The following is a 16,015-nucleotide window of genomic DNA, read 5'->3' on the forward strand; positions in this document are numbered from 1 at the left end:
GTCGTTCAGAAGAATCTGCTATTTCGCATAAAAATTCCGCTAAATGGTCTAATGTTCTATTTTCAACAAATGGTATTCCTTTGTCCTTACAAAATGAAACGTAACAATTTGCATAATGATTGTAAATATGCATAGTGGATTCTGCAATACAATGCGTAGTCTGACGAGCAGCCCTAACAGACCACCCCATACATCTTAACCTAGCTGACCACAGATTATTTATGCATACATCTTTAAATACCTGTTTTTGATTAGTTCTATTTTAGGCCCGATGGCTTATACTGTTCTTTTTGATAATGGCAGTGGTTTGGTACACCTATTAACATGGAAATCAGTTTTTGTACCAATGTTTGCTTTCCAACTTTGGTGCTATTAACGTTGCAATTGCTCGCTGTGGACATATTATGTTCAGCACCTTTGGAATCAATGCAAATGGAGGATTGACATAGTTGTTGAAAAGACCCTAATCGACTTGTGCTAACTCGTCTACTACGTGTGTTAAAGGATCCCAAAACATTGAGATGTAAATTGACAGTTGCGTTGTAGTGATGAACGCAAACAATCTATGTCGTGCGGCCTCCAAATCCTGTCCAACATGTTGAATAAATTTGGGTGTAATTTCCATTCGTACGTAGACTTTATGCGGGATAACTGGTTGGCACGATAATTTTCCATCCCTGAAAGAAAACGAGCTCCTATTGTGATATTGTGATCCATTGCCGTTATGTGGATATTGCGTGCAACAGTATCTAGATGAGTAGTTGAACTCCCCATATTGTTCAGAAAAGCTACAGTGGTAATACTGTCTGACAACACTTGGACATGTTTGCCTTCCAAGTGAGTTATGAATGAGAGAAGCCCCATTAACACAGCTGACAATTCGCGGAAGTTTGAACTTCTGTACGTCATAGACTTGTCCAAAAGGCCTTGTGCCTCGTAGTTCGGTATCCATGCCCCCATCCGTAGCCAAAAGAGTCTGTCACTAATTGTACATCAAACGATGTTTTGTTTAGTACACTAGCACCCACTGGATTCCAGTTATGTACTGAATTATACCACCATGTAAGGTCAGGAAAAGTATACTTATCAAAATTCAACGTATCCTGCCACGATTTCCTTGTTTGCAAAAGCCTATCAACATTTCTTAAAAGCAATTTTCTGGTAATACATATTTAGTCATAGAAACACATTGACCCGCTACACTCATAGAAACACATTGACCCGCTACACGCGCTAGTTTTTCTTTTTTGCACTTGCATAACCACGACGCAAAATGTCTTTGAAGAATTCTGATTCTTCCTGGATTTATGCTAATTAAAGCTTCATCCCCAGTATTGTCAATAATGTATCCGATGTGTAACAAGCTCGGGTGTTAATGAAGATATTTCATAGTTAATGGCTAAACCTAAATTCTGTCATACCGATACAAAAATGTTTTTGAAAGTTTCAATGTTTTTTTTTAGGATCCGAACACAATAAAATCTTCCATATATGCTACAACGCGAAAACCTATAGAGCGTAAATACTTGATAACTTCCCTAACAACTTTGTAAAAATAAAATGGACTACAACAATGCCCGAAAGGAAGAACGGTCCACTTGTAATAAATTTAGTACTCTTGATATTCAGCATGAACAGGAATATGAAAACATCCGTTTTTAATATCTGCTGTTATCATATAATCTCTTGATTGAACAACAGAAATAACAGTGTTGATATCTTCATTACAAAACTTAGGTGCAACGCACTTTGAATCCAAAAAACGTAGGTCGGTTACAATACGGAAATTCTAATTTTTCTTTGAAACACAGTTAATAGGCGAAATGTACTTTGGTTTAACCTGACAAATTTCAATATACCCTTGCAGTAACAGATCATTCAATTCCTTCTCCAGAAAACGTGCTTCTTTGTCTGAAAATGACCTATTCACAAATTCAAAACATTCAATATCACAATGAAAGGAAAGTTTACACCATATTCTAACCAATTTAAACCTGTTCATTAGCTCCAATAGGGATTATTACCTATAACTTTACTACAAAAAATATAATAATGTTACTGTTCTTTAATAAAATCCTGTAACTGTTGAGATGCACCACGACCCCTACCAAAATCTGTAGGAAAACGGCTCCTAGAACCACCAAATACGTCAAAACGTCCACGATATGCACTTCGTGGAAAATCACCACTAGCACCACTTTAACAAAAATAGTAATCTCCTGTAACAAACCTCCTTGCAAACTTGGATATGACTGGTGCACTGTATCTGTTGTGTATACTGGATAATTCAGGTGCAACCCGCACGTTGTTAATATTACGCTCTGTAAAGCCAGAATTGCCCTTAGTAAGAGCACGAAATAAGTTGGCTGTGTTAGAATCAAATCTACCTTTCACAAGTAAGGCGGAATATTCGTCCTGTAAATGCTAAAATTTTCAGCTAGCACTGTTGCTATAGGATCTAAATCCAACTGTTTGCCTTCCTGTACCTGGCTAAGTAATTTTATTACAGGCTCAACGTACCTACCACATCTGGACAATACGTTTAGCACAGGCTGATCTTCTCTTTAATTCCAGTACGTGAATCATGCAATTTCAAATTAGTGGGTAAAATAACCTTATCAACTGATGATCGTATAGAACTATATTTCTCCTGCAAATCACTGAATACAGAGTTTTAGCGTGAATATTTGCCTCCAATGCTTCTAAACGATGTAAAATGAATTCCAAAGTAACGTTGTCCCTATTTGGAGATTTTTCAGCACCTCTTCCAAAATAAACAGTGGAATTTAAATGATCAAATTCTTCGTCTTCTGGCGACATTTTCACGGAGTGACCCGCCTGTGAGTGTGCACATGGACAAGATGAATATATTCATACAAACTTATTGTGCGTAAACTGTCCATAAAATAGTTCGTTTAACTACTATTAAAACATCTATAGACTGACAGCAGGTATTTTAATGTCAATATTTGAGAAGACGCATACACATAATTTTGTTATTACAGTTGTATCACGCTTATAAAAAAGTTATATTTGACTCCTTGCTAGGTTTTAGTTGTTCTCTGACGGTAGCAATAATAATCTCAATACTCGTTTTGTTTTGTTAAGTTATACATAAACCGTTTTTCCAACCTTTGGTTGTGCCCAAAATAACACGTTTTATTCCCTTATTGGCATCATTTCCACTTAAGACAAGAAGCAAAATTCTATATTTCATGGTTTAACCGCCGTATGAACACATCTGTGGATGTTTCTAAATTCCAAATTTTACCATTTCATGTTTAAATGTTGAATTCTGCTTAAGCCGGTGCTAGGGGGCGTGGACGGTAACTTGCACTTTCCAGTACCGTCCATGAACAGGCTCAATCAAACCGAGCCTGCAACATTTTCAATTTTGCCGTGTTGGGCTTTCTTTAGGGATTCTGTATTTATCTATTTTGTTGTCTCTTTGCTAGCGACACAGAGTCAGGATACCGTCTTTAAAACGATACAATCAGCATGATGTCTTAATTTGTCTTTTGACGTCTTGTCTGTGATATACAAGTTTCAAACATCGAATTCCAACTAAAAAATATCATTCTATTTAGTTTCGCCAATTGTTTTCTCGTTAAGAGCACACATTTACTTTTGGACCATACGCTTCTACATATGGAATGGCACGGACGTATCAAATTGGAGGTTCCATGATAACCGCAGTATAAACGGAAAGAATGTTTCTACATTCCATTTTTCACTATTTACATGTTTATTTGTTAAATTCTGCAAAAGCTGGTTCTAGGGGGCGTGGACTGTAGTTTGCAATTAACGACCACCGGCTATGAACAGGCTCCATCAAACAGACCGTGCAACATTCTCATGTTTCCATTTTTAAGCGTATTTAAGGTGTAAACTTTTTAACATTTTTTGTGTTTTACTTTACGAAAAAGAGTAAAGTAGTCAGTTGACACCGCCTTGTTGTCTTTTGGCGTCAAAGAGAAAGAAGCCGATTGAAATAACTTTTCGCTTGCGTCAGAGAGAGAGACAGACCGGATAACTAGCATAGCTTCTTTTTTATATTTTTGCTTAAGCCAATTAGCAAAGTTTTTCTCTTGTCTTTTTGTTTCCGACAATTTGGCAATAATGACTTTAAATTGATAAAAAAAACCATTGGCTGCTGTTTAGACACGCTAAAGATCTTTGTTGTCAATTTATTTTCAGAATTGGAAACGGAAATGGAAATGGAAAATTCGTCTAACTCGTCTAACACAGGAATGATTGTTGGCATCGTGATTGCTGTTTTGGTTGTTGTAGCAATTATAATTATTGTGGTTGTCCTCGTTTTTGTACGGAAAAGAAGAAATGGGTAAGATTTTTTAAATTCAAAAGTTATATTTTATAGAATGGTGTTACCATACTTCACCAATTGTTAACATATAGAAATTTACACTTCTTTCATATTAATTTTATCATCCGAAGGGCGGCATATTAAAATCGCACCGTCCGTCTGTCTGTACGTCCACTCTTCATTCGTGTCTGGACTGTAACTTTGTCATACATAGCTTGGCTCAAATGTCTACCACATCAAGATGATTTGTCGCATCCAAGACCCTTGTCCCAAGGTATTAAGGTTGCCATTAATAGCACTTTATTTCACAAAAACAATATTAAGCAATTAGTTACTCTCACTCTCTTTTCTTTTTATAATACCTGAGTGCTTAAAAAACATTTTCTTGGGCATTTGTCATTTGCGTGACAGCTCCTGTTGTAAATGCTATAGTATTAACACAAATTGCATATTGCTAGATGATATATAACAAATTTAAAATGAATTGGTCTAAATAGTAGGTCTGCAATTCTATAAATATTTATGTTGATAGTGTTTAGTATCAGATAGAACAACTAGCCACGAAATCATTGTATATATGGATGCTGTTGTAGATTGATTCATATTAATTAAATGGGAAATCAGGACACCAATTCTCTCTTCAACACACACTAAAATGGATATAGCTTTTCACCACAAGACCCGCATATTGCTTTTCAAAATTAAAGTTCAATGTCACTATCAAAAAGCCCGCAAAAATCACTACTTATCAGACTGTCCTTTGCATGCTGGTTACAATGTATACTCTAGTTTATTGATTATTTTACTCATAAATTTATTATCATTATTATTATTTAACCTTTTTAACATTTTAGAAACCGAAAAGACGGTGCTCCATATGCAACTGACGAAGCGGTCGCTATGAAACCTGAGGATGTTAAGTGACCAGTACCAAAATAATGTTAATAAAATAGGAAACATTTCAAACAAATTTCAAACCAGCAATACCAGAATTTCATACATATATCATACATAGTTTCACATTTATATTTTTGTATTGTATTATATAATAATGTAATGCTACAGCCCGTCTCACACAGAACACAGGGCTTATACGGTTGGCCACCCGTGTAAACCGTACATACAACCGAACCAACCGTGGCGTTATCCGAATTACACTCGGACCATTGTATCCGTGTAAGTCGTGTATGATTTTTGAAACTTTAAAAAAACTGGTACGGATGTCATGTCCGGTCCGTGTGTGATCGTATAAGCGACCGTACAAGACCGTAAGAGACCGTATGAGCTATATATAACCGTATTTGAAGTCCACTCCACGATTGAGCCTAACCGTGTCAAGATCGTATATAAATCGTATGGAATCGTTCGAGACCGTCCCCAAGTCCTACCTCCAACATCTGATTAACACCCGAATGTAACACGATAACGGCACGATACACACGAGTGCACACACGGGGTCATACCATCGTCATACGACCAAGTACGAATCATGCATGGCAGACACGGTATAGTTCGGGTGTACACGGTCTCATTCGGCCTCGCACGGTCTTTAACGGCCTCTACGTCATCACGAACTGTACAACTGCTGCCACCCTCAGCTGCTAGATCTACCCAGAGTACTTGCTGCATAACACTAGAATACATCCAAAGAAGAAGGTTCCCACGCACAGAAGGAATACAAGAAAGGCCATCCAGGCCCGCAGGCCACTTCAACCTGCTGACCGTGATAAGCCCGAGGATCCACCGGCACTACCTGAAGAGAGACCCGTTTCTCCCAGGGATTCAGGGTCGGATGTCAGCTCGGTGGGATCTCCATCAAAATGGGTCAATTTATATAAAAACATACTCGAATGTCTAATAATTCGAGCATAACTTAAACAAAAGTCGGAGGGACCCTATGTAAACCCTGTGAATGTCGAAAAAAAATCGAGTAAACGTAGTACTTAATCGTACTAGACCGACCTTTGAACCGTACAACAATCATATGTATTTGTATGCAAATCGTGTTCAAACCTTGCTTAACCGAGTACATCCGTGCTTTATTCGTACAAACTTATGCTACATTCGAGTCTAACTCGTATCAACTAATCTCCAAGCACAGTTGGAGCTAAATACTCGTACCAGTCAACCCGTGTATAACCGAGTATACCGTATGGGAACCGTTTTCTGTGTGAGACGGTCTGTAATGCAAATGTTAACTATTTACAATGCAATATGAAAAGATGTTGTGTATTAAAACAGCAATTTGCTAAACGGCCCATTATGCTCCAGCAATGCTTTTAATTCTACTTCCCAAAGGCTTTTTTTTAATTCTGGTGTCCTGTTATAGTTTCCAGAATTTTACTCATTGCCCAATTACTTGGCGGCGTGGCCGAGTGGTTAACGCGTCTGACTAGTAATCTAATGATTGCCGACCGTGCATTCAAACCCGTCAGGGGCCAGCCGTTGTTTCCTTGAGCAGGAAACTTTACATTCATTGCTTAGTACTGGTTGGTTCCAGGAACGAATAAGAGTTTAGAGAATTAGTGTTTCAATAAGCTTATTGCTTCCAACATAATGAACTTATTACTCGAAACTTATTTTGCATCTGTTGTTTTTGTAAATTAGTTTAGTTATAATGATTTGTATTTTGTATGGAAGTCAAATACTACTTTGTTTACATTTTGCTTCTTTTATGACAAATAATTTCACATTCAGTGCTACGTTTTCAGCTGATAAGTGTCTAATGTGTACTTCAAACAATTATATAAACGTTTTAAAGCTCATGTTTGCTTTTACTTAATATGGAAAAATGTATTCATTTATGCCTTTAGGATTACATGCATATAATACAATGTTATTATCTTATATTGTAGTTTAGTATATTGACTTGTATTTTATTGCTACTGAAAAAATGTATTGTTAGTTGTAATGAAATAAATTTATTTTCATAATATTTGTATTTGATGGCATAAAACATATTTGCATATGGAAGATTATGTTGGCATCGAATGTATCACTACAAAAAATGTTTTTGTAGTGATACAATGCCAAAAGTATGTTTTTGTTAGTATCAATGCCGCATATACTCTTGATGATCTTTCCTCTGCTACTTCTTCCACAACGGTCAACAATACTTTGACTATCACTGCGAGAACAACTATCATTTCTAATATTACCACTTTTACTATAAAAGACAGAAACTATATTACTAATAACTGAAGTAGCAAAAGATGCACTTTTCTAATATTACAACTTTTACTATAAAATAAAGAAACTATGTTACTAATAACCGAAGTAGCAATAAAAGATGCCTGTATACATGTATACTAGTTATTCCTATTCTGTATATTAGTGTCTAAACATATGATGTAAAATAAATATCTTCAATAAAATAGCTTTGAAAATGTTAGAAGAATTTTTTTTTGTGATTTTTTATAAATATACACTCATTTTTATCTTACAAAATATTAGCAGATTAGCTCTTTATAGAGGCGTTCTTTGACACTTGCTCCTCACCGCCCGCCTGGGGCTTTGGATTATTTCTTGTGAGGAAGATATCTAACTTAGCTCACAGAACGGCGTAGATCTACTGCCTTAAACAATGCGCGAATGAAAACCTGAGGTCTACCTCCACCAGTAAATTAAAGCTAGAAAGTCGACCTTTATTGTGTTTGTGTAATGTAAAACCAAACCAAAATCCGCCGCTTATCTAAATGTTTAATCTTCAATATGGAGATTTAAAGACTTATTTAATTCGAAAAAAGCAAACGTTATCTGTTAAAGCTACTTGTAAGTATTAACTGGGTAGTGTACATGTTTAAACTCAAGTGAAATAGGAACAATTCGGTGTAGTTGTTTGTCTACCATGTGATTTCGATATAAACAGTATGATCATATTATAATGAACTAAGAAATTCCTACCAAGAGTGAATGTGAATGATCAGAACAAAATAAAGCTGCAGTTGGAAAGAAAAATATAATATACCTTTACAGATATACAATATATAACTGTATACATAAAATCTGCGAATCATAAGTGTTTTACAAAAGCAAAGATTGTTGAAATCTTAATTTTAAGAAGATTAAAGAGTTGCAATACATTTTCCTGCAGTACATGTACTAATGTTATGCAATATACACACTGTATATATCCACTTTTCTTCTAGTTATCCATGTTTTTTGCTTTGTTTTATTGCATTATTATATTTGTTCAATCACTACGAATCTTTGTTAATATAACCATATCGAGCATTTTTCTTGTGAGGGAGAAGTCAGATACTTTTCCAGTAATTTTTACTGGTGCTAGCATAGACAATCTTTGTCGCACTCTTGACCTTCCTAGGAAACATGCTTTATCTCCCACATAAATGATTAGAACCCAGGGGCCGGTTTCTCAAAGCTCTGTTAAATTTAACTGCCTGTTAAATAAACAGTCCGTTAAAATAGCTAACCGGCTGTTACTTAACAGTCTGTTAAAAACTTGTTGCTCAAAACTTTTTGACGGGAGTGTTAATTGTCACCCCTGTTAAATTTTAACCAGCTGTTAACAGGTTCATTCAATCCCATAATTCCCCTTTCTGTAGTCTGCAAAATGGCGTCTGAATCGTCTGAATCCAAAGTCTTTAAAAAATGTAAAACGGTTAAGAGCAACAAATTTCAATGTGAATCTTGAGGAATTAGTAAAAGAAAATTTTGAAGTGCCTAACTCAAAATTTACAAATCAAGTCACAAATGCCCGAAAGTCCGAAATATGGAAAGAAATAAGTAACAAGATATCTGCTCTTGCATACGCGCAGAGATCAGAGCAGGCCTGTGTTGATAAATGGGCAAACTTGAAACAGAAGGCTAAAGAGGATCTTATGTAAGATAAACTAGAACGACGGTGGTGGGCCGTGTGTAATATACACCCAAATGAAAATTTGTTAGACTAATCTAGTCAATTTTATTAATTCATATTGCTTTATTAGAGTTCTACAAGGCAATGATACAATGTTTACTTATACATATGTCCATCAATTAATATTCATAAGGCATTATGACTCAAAGGGCATGACCAAGTTTGATCTCAGGGTCATTGTTAATGTAACTAATGTAACTTTTGTAGAAATCTACAAATTGATGCTATATGCAATATCAAAGTTCTAGGCTTAAGCTGATCAATGATTTAGCCAAAGTTTCACACATTAAGACTTATAAGTGTTTTCCAATATTATTCCAAAAAAGATTTTTTTCATTTATATGGAATTATGTGCCTTGAAATAACACAGTCCATTGTGGTGTCTTTCTTTTGTCAATGTATCCTGATTATCATTCTGCCTGCATCACATAATGTGAACCACAATTATCGGGTCACTAAATGATTACTCAATAATAAGAAACTACATTTGTCATATTTTTTTTAAATCTTATAATTAAAATCAGCTGAAAAATCGTTAATCTCTGTGGCCCACAGAAATGTCTAAGAATTAGTAGTAACTTTCAAGTTATGAAAAGATTAAATTGATTTGAATTGAATTGAGAAAATCTGTGTGCAAATGTATATTTTATGCATATTTGATTTTTTTTTTAAATTTTTGTCATTATCAATTCTTTGTCAATGACAGTGATAGTTATAGTCAATCTTTTTTAAATATATAGGTATTTTGTCTCAACTTGACAGTGTAACAATTAGCATAAGGCCACTTAAATATTGACCCAAACTAGATAAAAAGCTCAACATTAAAATGCTCTGGAAATTAAGAGAGAAAAAAGACCTATACATACACACATATTAAAACAAGAAGTTCAGGCAGTTTGTCGGCTTGCATTTCTGCATCAAACATTTCACTACCCCTTCCTTCCTACTCCATATCTTTCCTTTTCAGAAAGGCTAGAGACAATTTTCTATCAGAGACAAGCAACACCAGACCAGGACTACTGTAGTACAGTATGTTATAACAACAACAACTTTTATTTTGTAATGGTGAGATACAAGTTGTTTGTTCATACAAATTTACCATGCTCATGAGTAAAGCATGTCAGCAATGATTATAAGAATAATCATAATGGAGACCACCCCGCACTTGGGAACACTGGTTGAAGACCAATGGTGGTCTTAATTGAATTTTTTACTGTAATTAATATCAGTACTAATGTAATGTTATTAATCAATACTCAGATACTAGGGAAACTATTATACAGATTATAGCCATATAGATTTGTTCAATTAATGTAACCATACAATTAAAAAAATAAACACAATAATATTTTTTATTGTAAATATGCAAACAGCCGTTTATATAGGGCCATATACATGTCAGGGATCTTTATAACGAATTTATAATACAGCAAGCAAGTATATCTTTTTCATTTCCTGGAAATTAAACAAATTTAATTAATTTGATTCAATAGGACTCAATGGTACAACCAGTAGTTTCGTGCAGTTGAACAGGGTTATCATAATCATTTATTATTTTACATGTATGTATTTTGTTTTCAATGGAACAATCTAAAATTACATTTGACACTCATATTTGCAGGCTGTGACTTAAGTGCTGACTGTGAGATGCCAGGTGTTTAATAATGATGTGCAGTATTAATCCTGAAAAGACAGATTTTTAAATCTCAATACTTAACTATTCATCATTTTCCTTGAAAACCCAGTAATAAATAGTGTCACAAATAAAGCAATCAATTAATCTTATACAAAGCAATTCATAAACACTTGTGCACTGAAATAAGATTCTGTGTTGCTTTAGTATTTTTGAATATGCGTAAGCATAATTAATATTTGATACTGTTGAAACATAAAATTTGATATTATTAAAAAATATGAAATATAACTACATATAATCTTGCAATAAAACATATTATGAATTTTATTATTAAAGGTGAGCACAACCACAAGAAGTTCTAGGAAACACAGGCAGTGGACTTAAAACGGACATCGATTAAAGAAATAGTAATTTAAATAATCAGAAACATTTGAAACAAATTTATGATTGAAACACTTCCAGCAAAAATAATTTTATCCCAAAATAGTTGAAAATACACATGCATGTGTTAAACTCATAAAAAATCCGCCCCCAGAATTTCGCCCAGAATCTTGTTTGACAATTCCGCTCCGAAATTCCGCCCCAAGATTCCGCTTCAAAATTCCCCCCCCCCCATCTCATTTGTATATTTCGTCCAAATTCCGCCCATAATCCGTGCCATTTCCACCTGGAATACGGCCGAGATGCATGCCAAAAGAAAAAGGTTTAACACTTGTATATTCGGGGGAGAATTTAAATTTCTGGGCGGAATCTGTCTTTGAATTTCACCCAATTTCCGTCCAGAAAATTTCGTACAGGAATGCTCCCACTTTCCATTACAAAACGGAGGAAGAGCACTGAATGTCATGGTCAAATAAAGTTTATGTTCATTTTTATATTTGCCGTCTTTTCTAAATGGAAGTTACGCGCAAGCATGAATAAGTCACTACATAAGTTGATGACAAAAAATAATCCAATCCGGCCAAGACAATTAAAGCACATTTCAATAGTTTTACCTTCAATATCAAGGTCATTCATGGGCCAATGTCAAATTTTGTCTCCTTAAAGGATTATTCCTATATAGGTTGTTGTGACCAAGCACGTGAAAAGACATATATCAAGTTATATTAAATATCAAGCAGCATTATAACTTGATTATCAAAATCATTCAAAAGTCATGGTCAAGTTTGTCTGATCTACTCAATTAGTCGTATCTTAAGATTCAGTTTGAAGATTGTTCGTTAAGAAATAAAACTATATTATCACTGAAAGTTTTTTGGTGGCAACTGAAAAAAACATGCAGCTTTATAACACCTCGAGCTGTTATTAATTATCTATTTCATAAATAAATTCCCGTTACAAGTTGCAATGATATTAACTTTTTTCAAATATCAAGCTTCTAAAGAACGTACAATTTATATATACATTTTATAAACATCTTCTGCTTTGCTTTTCTTTCACAAATAGATATTATCAAAGTATTTCTGTCCAGCGCATGTGGCCCTTTTAATATAAATAAATTAGAATTGCATTAACTAGGCTCTAAAATGAATTGACAAATCAAATGAATCAAATGTTTCCATCTTTTATAAGATGTTAAGCAAAAGATTGAACAAAATAATTTAAATACCCGCTATCACCGAGAAGGAACCCATCTGAAAAACTTTTGTTATCTTTCTCAAGACGCTGACAAAGCCCCGATGTTCTGAAAACATGACTATCATGGCAAGAACCTGGCCAACTTGCATTTACACTCGTGAATTTACCTGTAGTAGAACATACTTGATTAATACATAGTGAAAAATTACAATGTTGATAATATTTGTGAGTCATTATTATGTTAGGTAGACAACCTGATTTTGGACTTTTGGAGTAGTCTTGAGGTGTCATATGGACTCTTGGGGTAGTTTAAGACACACCGTGTAGTGTCTCCTTACACAGGAATGAAAGAATTTTAACAGTTATGTTATGATTTCATCTGATTTTTTATGACTTTATGTTTCCTTCACGAAGTTGAAAAAAAACCTTTTTTTTTAATCTTAGAACTTTAAAGATTGAAGAATTCCTTTATGCGTATTTAGCCAATATTAATAATTAGTTGTAAGTAAGATAACAAAGGGGAATTTTTGAATTTTTAAATTTAATTATCCAAAATAAAAGTTGACTGTTTGCACTAAGTATAAAGATATCACGGAAAGTGATACCATTTTGTCTTTAAACCGATTTACCCAAAGTTGTTTTTTTATTTATTGTTGTAAGCAGCTTTGACCTAAATCGTGATACACAAACGATTTGAACAAAAGTGAAAATATACCTTCATTATCACAGACAGCTTGTACAGAAATACTATGATAGCCTTTTCTGTTTACGAAGGAGGAGGCCTCATCGGTCCTTTGGTGCCTGGATCCTAACATGTGTGCCGTCAATGCAGCCGATTACATTCGTAAATCGGGCGACATCGAAAAAGTGTGAAGAAATTTTCTTTTTTTTGTCGTTATGTGGCCAGTGCACAAACTCATGGATGTGACTTATTAGTGCATCTGTGAAACTGTTAACCGCTCTTGACGGTCTCACCCCGGTACGGAATTAAACCCAGCCCAGAAAATAGTTCTTTGAAATTTTTAAGTGTCCTATTTTAAGTCATTTTTGATGTGACTGGTTACATTTTAGTGTATTTATTGTAACAGTGTACATTTAATGTCATTTCTGATGACTTTAAAAGTTGTTTTTTTTGTGTATTCTGCAGGATCTCATTTCTTGGTGGAAGGATTCGATAAGAACTACACGCTAGCATACATGACATTTGAAACTTTGATAATTTGACAGTGACTTAACAAATCAAGATATATTGTGAAATCTAGATGGCTAATATAGGACATTTCGGGCTTCGACTAACTTTTCTAGTGTTGATGTTTAAAGTTATGAAATACAGAATTCTTATGAGTTTAAAAGAAGTCCAGAATGAAGCTTTAAATGTGACAGATTTACTATGGAATAAAGAAGGACGAAAATTGAGTGGGCCGTGTCCAATATAAAATATGGTAAAATTGGATTCCATGAAAACTACCGATAATAATTGCATGAAAATTAGCATGCTTGTAGACTTGGTACATTAAAGTCAGCAACAAAGAGGATTATTGTCAGGTATGTGAATTTTTTATTTTATTAAAAAAATAATTTTGACATATTGAAATATGCCCAAAATGGCCTGGAGTTGTCTTCCCTTGATAAATAGTCGTCTTCAATTGTTTAGATCATCAGAAAAAAATAAAGAAACAATACCGGGCTATATCTACATGATCTATAAAATACAAATATCATTTTGTTGAAATTAAGCTATTATTTTTTTTTTTAAATATATAAATTAAATTTAAATTTTATTTCAGAATTGACCTGTTTTATTACTTTAAATTGCTTTATTCCCTAGGGCTAAGTTTGATAATAAATAGGTATGGATGAGGTAAAAGAAGTGTGCCGAAAGAAATTGAGCAGCAAAAGTGTCATACATGCAAATGGAGAATGTGTTTTTTGGACAGGATTTGTGAAGCTGCAAAGCTATGGACAGATTCGCTACAGAGATCCAAGAAACGTAGAGAGCCGTAGACATAGGACCTGAACAAGTCATCGTATTGCTCTAATGGTTTATTTCAGGGACTTTGATATTCAAGCAAGTCAACAAGCATTTCATTAATGCAACAATAAATTATGTATCAATATTCATCATCTCGTACTTGAGGCGTGCGGTATAAATAATTTAAGAAAAAAATGTTTTTCTCATTGTAGGTGCTATGGTCATTTTGATGCAGATTGAAATCTATTATCACATTGCCTAGTGCATTCATCATCATAGTGTTATTACAGGGGACTTGTTAATTTGAAGCATTTTTTATATCTTTTTCAGATAATTGACCTGCTGTTAGGGACCATGTGGATAACTTTTTCTGTTCTATTTCTCGCTGCTTAGTATACATGTTGTTGTTTTTTTTTAATTTAATTTTTTGTAACATTTGAGCTTTCCCGTTTCGACCGGCAAATCAGGTCATTATCTGACATTCTGGCATGAATGTGACGGGGCCCATCCTTGCTTTTATTTCACTTGGATTTGCACCGTCAAGGCAGCGCTTCAGAGAAACGCTACAATGTTGAAGGCCCTGCCTCGACAAGCTGTCCCTTTTTGTATTCTTCAGTATTCGGACCTGTACTTCTAGCAAGATAGTACATGTGCTCCAATTTGGATCGCCTTTGTCTTCTCTTTTTCTTAAATTGCAGTGTTCTTTGGTAGATTTTATGCCTTTGTAGCCTTTTTGAAGCTGATTTCAGATATCTGCCAGCTCTTGGTGACAGAGTATGACCCGCTAGGCTGCTGACCTTTTCTGAACAGAATCCTGCAGTGAATTATTTATCTGCAGTGTTTTTGAGGCAAGACTGCCGGCAAAGTTTCTTGTCAAGTTTATTTCTTAAGGCAAGGTTGATAACACTGCTCTATTGAATCCTTCAAATGTCTGTGTGGAGAAATTATTTGTTACACTTTGGACAGCGTATTCACTCAGACGTATCCATAGAAAAGCCAACAAAAGATTATGAATACCATGTGTTGGTAGATAGGAAGAGTTATACCACCAGTCCACAACTTCCCCTATGCCAGAGCAAACTAGCGAGTCATCGGGACAGAAGTTACAGTTTCCAGCGTAACACTCCAATGTGGCTCTACGGTATTAAGATTTCCTTTGACACCATTTTCTTTTAATCGCAGCTTTTTAATAATGGCGCCGCATCTAGCTAAATTCTTTGCGAAAAATACAGTAGCTTGCTGTTTTGCTTTGCTAGATAGTCTCTTTCCTTGAAACAATGTTGTGATCCAATTTGAAGCTCGGGCCCTTCTAATTTGGCGACTGCCTAGATGATGAGGGGCTGCTTGACGGGCAACCTTCCATGCGCTTCCTAGTTTGTTGTAGAAGTTAGACATTCCAAGGTGGGCTTTTTCATCGCCATCTGTTGTCAGGGTTCGAACCAATATGCTTTCCTTTGTCATATGCCATTTGCCTTTCAGAATGACGCTGCATGTATGGCATCTCTGCTGTACAATCAAAATGGCCAGGGCAACTGACTTCGAATCTTGGTTTCGCATATATGCACCAGTCCAGCAAAGCGTATTGTGCACTGTTAGTCCAACTACATAGTTAAAGCTGGTTATGAT

General features: G+C 34.9%; 1 protein-coding gene across 1 annotated transcript in view; it reads left to right on the forward strand.

Moving 5' to 3' along the window:
• Positions 1–7,058, forward strand: part of LOC132757482 (sushi domain-containing protein 2-like) — a 30,107-nt gene extending 23,049 nt beyond the window's left edge. The window contains exons 16-17 of the mRNA XM_060748767.1: positions 4,198–4,342; positions 5,179–7,058. Coding sequence (XP_060604750.1) covers positions 4,198–4,342; positions 5,179–5,248 — 215 coding nt within the window. The 3' untranslated portion in view covers positions 5,249–7,058. The remainder of the gene's footprint in view (positions 1–4,197; positions 4,343–5,178) is intronic.
• Positions 7,059–16,015: the final 8,957 nt, after the last annotated feature.

This window comes from Ruditapes philippinarum, unplaced genomic scaffold, assembly GCF_026571515.1.
Source record: "Ruditapes philippinarum isolate M1 unplaced genomic scaffold, ASM2657151v2 ctg6033_1_1_1_1, whole genome shotgun sequence".
Lineage (NCBI taxonomy): Eukaryota > Metazoa > Mollusca > Bivalvia > Venerida > Veneridae > Ruditapes > Ruditapes philippinarum.